The sequence below is a fragment of the Cucurbita pepo genome, chromosome LG03, assembly GCF_002806865.2.
Source record: "Cucurbita pepo subsp. pepo cultivar mu-cu-16 chromosome LG03, ASM280686v2, whole genome shotgun sequence".
NCBI lineage: Eukaryota > Viridiplantae > Streptophyta > Magnoliopsida > Cucurbitales > Cucurbitaceae > Cucurbita > Cucurbita pepo.
In genome coordinates this window covers 1,628,146-1,637,194 of record NC_036640.1, presented here as the reverse complement: position 1 = coordinate 1,637,194, position 9,049 = coordinate 1,628,146, and the positions used below count along the sequence as shown (strand labels likewise).

Below are 9,049 nucleotides of genomic sequence, written 5' to 3'. Positions count from 1 at the left end.
TAACCACGTGAATGTAATATATAATTCAATGGTCACGTGGGTCGATTGCTCTATTTCTATGTACCCCAATTTATGTTGTCCTTTTTGTGTTACATGTCGTTTTTTCATATGTAGTCGTGATTAACAAGCTAAATCAATATGATAGGTCGACACAATTATTTAGCTCGACAAATATTGTTAAAGCATTCGTGGCTGAACAGTAGTTCACATGTATTCGATTTGAGGTGAGATGTCCAAATCTTCATATCCCATTTGTTGTATTTTTTAAAACAAACAAATGTCGGTTAGGAGACGAAACTCGAAACCTCGGTGAAAAGATGGGGCATACTCATTTTATTCATTATTTATTATACATTAAATGATATATTATTTAAGTTCACCTACTTTCACCATTCTCAACAAGTTAGTCGACACAAAATAAAAAGTCATTTTGATTTTTGTTCAGAAAACATAGTTAGTGTTTACGCACTACATCGACACTCAATGTTAAAGTGATGTAAAGGTGTTTAAATATAAATTATTATTATTATACTTGAATGGAGGAGATTAGATGCTTGTTCGTGTATATATATATATATATATATATATTGGAAAATATATCATGTTCATTTTGTATCATTTTATTTGGTACGTAGATGAATTGTCCATTAAGTTCGTACCCACCAATTCATAATTCGATCCTAACTTAAAAAATAAACAACAAACCATAGAAACGTCAAAATCAATTTTAGAATTTAAAGGAGATTAATTAACTACTTAAGAAAGTGTGTTTATTTATTAAAAAAAAAAAATCAAAATTTAATAATGTTTTACTGTAATTCTTCAATTTGATTAAAATGATATATTTTATCGAAAAAAGAAAAAGAAAGAAAAAGGAGAAAAAAATGAAGAACAAATATGGAAGTGGCTTTGGAGTCTCGAACCATTTACTATTTCTCGCGCCAGCGTTGGCAGCGCCACGTACTACAACCGTCGAGGGCGATTTCACTCGCTTTATAAATTCATGTCCCTCCGAACCGCCGTTTCTAGTCACTCTCTGCTCTGGAAGCGCCCATTTCTTCTGCCTCGACTTTCTGTACTTCGGCCAGTTATTTCAGCATTCGCAATGTCATATCGGCCCAACTATCAAGGTGGCCGTCGTGGCAGCTCATCTGGAGGAAGACGTGGCGGTGGCCGACGCGGCGGAGGTGGAGGCAGCGGAGGCAGAGGCGGCGGAGGTAGAGGCGAGCAACGTTGGTGGGACCCGGTCTGGCGCGCTGAGCGTCTGCGACAAAATGCTGCTGAGGTGCTCTTTATAAATTTTCGACTATTTATCGTTCAAGAGTTGGAAAATGGCTGAGGACAGCGATGATCTGTTCGTGAAGGGGGAGAACGAAAATTAAGTAACTGTTCAGCCCAGTTAGCTGGGTTGGTCGTTGCATTAGGCTTAGCTGATTGTATCTAATGTTTGGACAGATCATTGGGTTAATCGTTCTCTACCTGTGTATACGAAGCCCCTTCAGTCGAATTTTGTACAAGCTACTGTAGTTACAAAAATCAATATGTGAGGGGAAGGAAAAAACATTGGATTTCTTTGAAGTATGGTCAAGGAACTGTGATGTTGGAATTTCCGTTTTGAATTCTATATTGAGTGCCTACCCTCTTTTAAGCCATTAACGAATTGTGAAACCTAACTTTTTAGGGAACTTGTTATGCCACCCAAAGGGCTTGGTTAGCAGGGTACTCTACATAGAGTCATTGGATTGAGTCTAAAAGTTCGCCAATTCACAGGAAAAGGGACCGCTTCATTCAATATTCCATTATGATATTGGTGCTAAGGGCAAGGTTCTTTTTATTCCCCTTAAAACGTTCGAGTGTTTGAATCTTATATATGAAATCTTATTTCAATTAAAAAAATCAAATAGAATCAAGTTTGGTGGATATCTAAATCCATTCCTCATTTCTCCATCAAGTCCTTTCATCAAGTCTGGTGCATGTCCCATCTCTAGAGGTGTCATCTATTGGGGTATCTTTTTATTTTTTAACGACGGCTTGATTAGTGTTTGAATTATATATTTTTCTGTTTCAATGTCCAATTATTTAATGTATGATTTTGAATTTTAATACATTTTCCCTTGAAAATAACTCCTAAATGCAGATGGAGGTTCTTAATGAAGATGAATGGTGGGCTAAGATGGACCAGATGAAAAGAGGAGGGGAACAAGAGTTGATAATTAAGCGTAATTATAGTCGAAGAGACCAAGAAATCCTTTACGATATGGCTCATCAGCAGGGTCTCTACTTGTACGTTTCTACTGCCATATTTTACAAGAACTAGTATTAGGCTTTCTGAAATCTATAAATAAGTACACAAGCAAGCTGAGCTTTTCCTTATCGCAGTTTCTTTTCCCCGAATCATTGATTTTTTTTTTCCTTAACTAGTAGCACTTCAGCATTTTATGTGTTGCAAGCTTGCAACCTTTTGTACTTTTTATGGTACAAAAATAATGTATATGCTAACTAGGATGGCATCTAATACTTTATTTTACTGATTTTGTGCTTGTGGAAGAAAGCCATGCATATAATAAGGGGAAAAGCCTTGTGGTTAGTAAAGTTCCATTGCCAGATTACCGGGCTGATCTCGATGAACGACATGGGTCCACACAAAAGGAGGTTCATTTTTTGTCTCTTAATAAATTGTAACGATTTTTTTGGTTACCCAATTCGTTTAAGCAGAGTCTAACTTATTTTAATTTATCTGCAGATTCGAATGACTACGGATATAGAGAGGAGGGTTGGAAATCTTCTGGATGACTTGCAGGGTCAGGGAAGGGATCACAGCGTTTCTTCTACTGCATCAGCTGAAGGAGGCAAACAGACTCCAACTTCTATAAATAACACAAAACCTGTCTACAAGTTGGAGACTGATTTAGCAAAGGAGAAACTTAGTGCTGAACTTAAGCAGAAACAGGAAGAGATGAAAGTATGTTTATCTTTTCTCTTTTGTAATGATGCTCTCTCTCTCTCTCTCTCTCTCCAACATAAATATCATGTTACCTATTGGGCATTGCAGGGAAGCGATGGCTTAAAAACAATGCTGGCATTTAGAGAAAAGCTTCCTGCCTTCAATGTAAAATCTGAATTTATAAAAGCAATGACAGAAAACCAGGTGCGAATGCTTTGTCTGTATAGATCTTCAAATTTATTTTAGTAAAAACATTATATTACTTTTGAAAGCTAACATTCATATTGCAAATTTGAACACCTTCTTCTCTCTCCACCTGATTTTAGCAAAAAGAACGAATAATATAAGCTGCGTGTGATTCTCTATTCTATGCATAACATTTAGCATGAATATGATATTGTTTGAATTGTTTATTATTTAGTTCATGGTTGTTTAACATGTCCAATGGTGGAGATTTAGGCCTGGACTACTCGAGAAAGAGTGTGGACACGAGTAACAAGCTTGGAACTCTCTCAATAAGCATTTAGGTAGTTATATGGGGTAGCTGGGGTGTGTTTGACTTTGTTAGAGAGAGGAGTTAATTTCCTGTGGTTTTAAGGGAAGAGGGAAGTGTGAGTGAGGTAGGAGTAGGAAAATATTTGGGTTTAAGTATGGGGGAGAGAGCCCTTAGCTTGGGTATTAGCATTTAGAACTTTGTTCGGTTTACTATTACGTGTTATTTCCTACCAAGTGGTATTAAACTAGTTACTGGCGTGGATTTAGATTTTCGAACACGTATGAAATTAAATTGTTTGCTTGTGGAGTGATGAAGTGTATGTTGCTGTTCATGAGTTTGATGAAAATAGTAATGGACTCGACTGATAAAACCTTTGAAAATATGGTTTTTAATTTTTTTTTTTATAAGAAAACCTATGAAAATAGGTTAAATCAACCATATAAATCAATATCAGTCTGCTTGCAAGTTTAGAAGAGGAGCAAGTGTTTTGTAAACACCATGGATATTACATCCCTTTTGTAAATTTCAATCATCAATGAAATTGTCTCTTATCAAAAAAAGAAAAAAAAGAAAAAAGAGGAGCAAGTGTTGATGATGGAGCCCAAGTGGGTTTCATGTGAATTTATAGGATGACCAGCTTTAAAAAAAAGAAATGTTGGAATTCCCCTATCAGGTTGGGTTCGATTAGTTAGTACGTGGGGAGTTATGTGAGATAACTTGAATTAGCACTAAATTATTAAAAATTATTAGCTGCCAAGGTCATAAAATGGAAGAAAGAAGGAATATATGGGCATATAGAACTATTGGAGATAAACTCCCAGCCGTTTCAGAAGGCTATCAATTTTTGTCTTTCCCTTTAATATTCTATATCTTTTACTTTGAGTTTTATTATATTGATTGATTAAGTGTCTATTTTCTCAAAGGTGATTGTTTCATGGAGTGTCGATTTCCTTGAACGTTTGACTCAAGGGACATTATGGCTTTATTTCTCTAGTTAATACTATCCACAATTTTTGTCTTGAATGTCAGGTATTGGTTGTTTCAGGAGAGACAGGTTGTGGTAAAACCACACAGCTCCCTCAATTTATTTTGGAGGAGGAGATATCAAAACTTCGTGGTGCTGATTGTAGAATAATATGCACCCAACCTCGGCGCATCTCTGCTATTTCAGTTGCTGCACGTATATCCTCTGAAAGGGGAGAAAGTCTTGGTGAAACAGTTGGATATCAAATACGACTGGAAGCAAAACAATCAGCCCAGACTCGACTACTATTTTGCACCACTGGAGTTCTACTCCGGCAGTTGGTATATATTTTCATGTGCACATATTTCTGATATTTTTTAAATAGCCAGTGCATGTCTTTTTTTTTTCTCAATAATGTCATCTATGCTATGTATATTTATAATTGGACTGTAAGGGGTGCTTGCGGAAACTAGCAGGATAAAAAAGAATCTTAGGCCAATGCTTGTGAGTTGTGACTTGCTGTTTTACTGATTTTTGAGCCAGCAGTTGAAAACTAATACCTGGCTGTTCATGTTGATGGAAATTTAATGTTCGTCTGAACACATCCTCGACTTCTCCAGTCCTTTCATAGACTCCAAATTTCTGCTATTCTGTTTTAATGCTTGTCTGAATGTTGTGCTTGTTGTAGCCTTGGTAAGGTCATGGTTTCTTATTCTGCTCAAAGTTGTGATGGGTACACAATCTTAGGGGCTCATCATCTTTAATTTCAGGTTCAGGACCCACAATTGACTGGTGTTAGCCATTTGCTTGTGGATGAAATACATGAAAGGGGCATGAATGAGGATTTTTTATTAATAATTCTGCGCAACCTTCTTCCTCAGCGGCCAGATTTGCGTCTTATTTTAATGAGTGCCACCATTAATGCAGATTTGTTCTCCAAATACTTTGCGAATGCCCCAACACTACACATACCAGTATGCACAACATCTTTGTCATAACATATTTTTAGTATGTATTATGTAAGAATTATAATATGGTGTTACTATGTAATGTCAGGGAAAAACATTTTCTGTGACAGAGTTTTTTTTAGAGGATGTGCTGGAGAAAACTCGTTATAATATCAAGTCAGAGTTTGAAAACTTTGAAGGAAATCCAAATAGAAGAAGGAGACAACAAGAATCCAAGAAGGATCCGTTATCAGAATTATTTGAGGCATTCTTATCCCTAATGCTCATTTGATGTTTAATTATCTTTGTTGTGTATTCTCGTAGTTAGTTGCATTGCTATTTGGTATATTTGAATGTTATACTGTGCATGGTTTTAGTTGTGGGTTCCTTTTTGTTCTGTACTCTTTTGAAAGTTGGCATTTAGTGAGTTCCGATCTCCACATAACATCTAAAACAGCAAGAAAATGCAACATAGAAAAGAAAATCTTTACAATCGACTTTGACAAGAAAAAAAAAGAAGAAAGGGAAGACAAATTAAGATTACAAAGAAAAACCTCTCGTTAGAATTCAATGTCCCCTTAGAACCAATTCTAATCAAATGGATACTAGACAGCATCGATGACCTTTCTATCACGCCCTCATCTCTAAAATTCTTGGAGAAGTTAACTACGAGAATGACTTTCTTTGGGTTAAAAAATTTCAAGTAAAAGGGAGTTTTGCAGAAATTTTGAAGGTATTGACTATAGAGTAAAATTCAAATTTCATCGTTCCCCATATAAATGAAAAGCTCGCGTTTCTTGTAAAATGAAAATTTCTTTGAGAGTGAAACATGCAGTACAAATAGCTTGTTTTTCTTGGTTTCTTGCTGTTGTAACATTTAAGTAATTTCTAATGCACTCAGTGGATTTCAATTTTATGTTATTGAAATTTTGATTAGTTGGACTTCATTTCTAAATTATTGGCACTGCTGGAAGCAGCAATAGGTTGTTGGTTTAGTAAATATTTTTGGCTAATGATTGACCAATTCAAGGTACTTCTGTTGACATTGCGTGCATAGCCTTTAAAATATTAGAATCATTCCTGATTAGAGCTGTGTAATTGATGTATAACTTCTAGTGGTACTTACCTGCAGCATTATTATTATTATTTTGCAGGATGTTGATATTGATGCTCAGTACAAAGCTTATAGTTCATCTACGAGAAAGTCACTTGAAGCCTGGTCTGGGGCACAACTTGATTTGAGTCTGGTATGTCCTTGGATTGTATAACGAACCATAGAAGACGAATCAATCTATTGCTACTTTGTTATCGTCTTATTCTTCTCTCTCATTTTCTTTTTCTGCTTTTCTTTTTAAAGAAAAAAAATACTACTGATGAGATGGAGTTACAAAACATGGGGGACGACAAGAATCTGACTGAATGGTGGCCTAAATGGAATTTTCATTTTCCTCCCTCTGAAATCTTCTTTCAGCTATTGCAAAAGTTATAAAATTTGAAACAAAAGGGAGAAATAAAGGACAAAGGATTTGGATATCATATAAAACTCCCGTTGGCTTCACTGCATAATGGGAAGGTTAGGTTTCTCAAACCATGTTGGATACTCCATCTTGTAACTTATGCATCTTGATTTTAGAGGGTAATCCCTTTTTAACTAGAACAACTCTTCGTTGATTGATGAAAAGAGAGAAAAAAAAGTTCAGGAAACGATCTTCCATAGGGGAGAGAAAAAAAAGCCAAGAAAGTGGTCACCAAAAGAAAAAACCAACAAAGAACTCACCAGAACAGCGAACTAACTAGCAACAAACTAGCCAAATACTCCAAAGCAGCAAGATAACCAAAAGTCAAAGAAAACCCACAACTAAAGAAAACCGACAAGAGTTCCTCCCCTAAAAATCTATAACCATCCAAATAGAACAGAAAGATCAGACAAAAAAAGAAAATAAACAAATCTCTGTTGCTAAGAGTTTCAAGCCCTTTTTTGGTCTTTGGACCCTATTGGAACACTAGATGCTGACTTTAGCAAAGTAATCTGCCAAGTCCACTCATCAAGATGGTAAGGGAAAAAACCTTCAAACTCTCTTCAGACAACCCATCAAGTATAGTATATGAGAAGAGGGAAAATGTGTTTCACTAAAGGAGTAAAGGATCCTACCGGTTCTCCTTCTCTCTCATGTTATGTTGTTGATCCGTGAATATGAAGTTAGTTTCAGTAGTGTGAAATCTACTCTTAAGCTTATTGAAACAATTATTGTTTAATATTCTTTTGGTGTTGATTTAGTGTCATTATTTCAAGAAATTGACAAAGAGACTCCTCCTTCTCATCAGTGTTTCACATATTAATCTTTGTGGTCTCGAGATGCATGAACTCCTCCCTTTAATTTTCAGGGAATTTGTTGTTAAACTTTGATTGCTCTATTGCATTTGCGGTTTGGGTTTAGTGGTTCTTGCTTGATATTTTGGGGCATAGTAGGCTCAGATCTTTGTGTCTTCCCCCTTCTTTTTTGTTGTTTTTTGTTCAAAAATTTTGGATTCTCGTGCAGTCTTTGGTTCGGTTGCAGAGTTTGGTCCTTTAGGCTCTTTTTGCTAGTATCTTTTTATTCAATTTTCTTGGTGTTTCTTGTTGTGGAAGTTCTTTTCTGTATCTTGTTCTTTTTTGGTTCTCTGTAGTGGTTCTTTTTGTGTTCGATTGTGCTCTATTTTTCACTCCCTTGTAGAGTTTGTATCTTTTTGCATTAGTCTCTACATTTTGATTTAAATATAGGAGTTGATAAGATTAAAATTCGTGAAAAAGAACCCATTATATGGAAATACTTCATGTTATCATTTGTTCAATGAAAAGTTGTCTCCGGTTCAAAAAAGAACTGGGTGCCTAAAGAAAAAAAACAAGCCCACTGATTATAATTAATATAAAAACATATTACTTCGCTTCTTTTTTTAAAACAGTTTATAATCATTCATCTTACTTGAAACAATGAATTTCATATTTAGGATGAATGTATGAAGTAATTTTTAAACAACTGTTATTAAAAAAGTCTATTCAACTTTTTACAATTAATTTTGTAAAAAGTAAAATTCAACTTTTGATAATAGATAAACAAAGCCTAAATTAGATCTAATCTTATTATTGCATACCAAACATAATCTTCCTAGGCATTACATTCTCATTCCCGCATACTAATTGCCTTCTTGGAGATTAAAAACTGAACCTAAATGCTCACTGTTTTTCCTATCCAAAAACATTCTCGCTGTTTTGTGTTTTCCTCATTCTATTCACTTGGTAGAGATGAAAATATATCAGTTTTGAGAACTTCGCTTCAATTTGACAATTGAGATTTTCAAGCTCTTCAATTTTAATTGACTCCCTCCTTTTTCTTCGCTAGATCACTGTATTTCTAAGCATGGATTTTCCTTCCATATAATCAGTTGTGTTGATCCGCTGCAGGTGGAATCAACTATTGAGTATATTTGTCGCCATGAAGGTTATGGTGCTATACTTGTATTTCTTACTGGTTGGGATGACATTTCTAAACTACTCGACAAAGTTAAAGCAAACAGTTATCTTGGAGATTCTGGAAAGTTCTTAATCCTTCCTTTACATGGTTCCATGCCAACCATTAATCAGCGAGAAATATTTGATAGTCCTCCCCCCGCCAAAAGGTAAGTTTGACCCTTTGCTAGTTGAACTTATAGAATCCTTT

The 9,049-nt window shown here is 35.3% G+C and overlaps 1 protein-coding gene across 3 annotated transcripts in view; it reads left to right on the top strand.

Annotated features, from left to right (window-relative positions):
- Positions 1–944: 944 nt before the first annotated feature.
- LOC111790766 (DExH-box ATP-dependent RNA helicase DExH1) overlaps positions 945–9,049 on the top strand; it is an 11,860-nt gene continuing 3,755 nt past the window's right edge. The window contains exons 1-10 of one of the 3 annotated variants that reach the window (XM_023671815.1): positions 946–1,285; positions 2,138–2,283; positions 2,553–2,652; positions 2,744–2,962; positions 3,053–3,148; positions 4,470–4,745; positions 5,175–5,378; positions 5,461–5,616; positions 6,506–6,598; positions 8,794–9,008. In XM_023671815.1, the coding sequence (XP_023527583.1) occupies positions 1,004–1,285; positions 2,138–2,283; positions 2,553–2,652; positions 2,744–2,962; positions 3,053–3,148; positions 4,470–4,745; positions 5,175–5,378; positions 5,461–5,616; positions 6,506–6,598; positions 8,794–9,008 (1,787 nt within the window). In that variant the 5' untranslated portion in view covers positions 946–1,003. Of the gene's footprint in view, positions 1,286–2,137; positions 2,284–2,548; positions 2,653–2,743; positions 3,149–4,469; positions 4,746–5,174; positions 5,379–5,460; positions 5,617–6,505; positions 6,599–8,793; positions 9,009–9,049 lie in introns of those variants that run through there. The other 2 variants (XM_023671816.1, XM_023671817.1) reach the window with 2 other exon arrangements.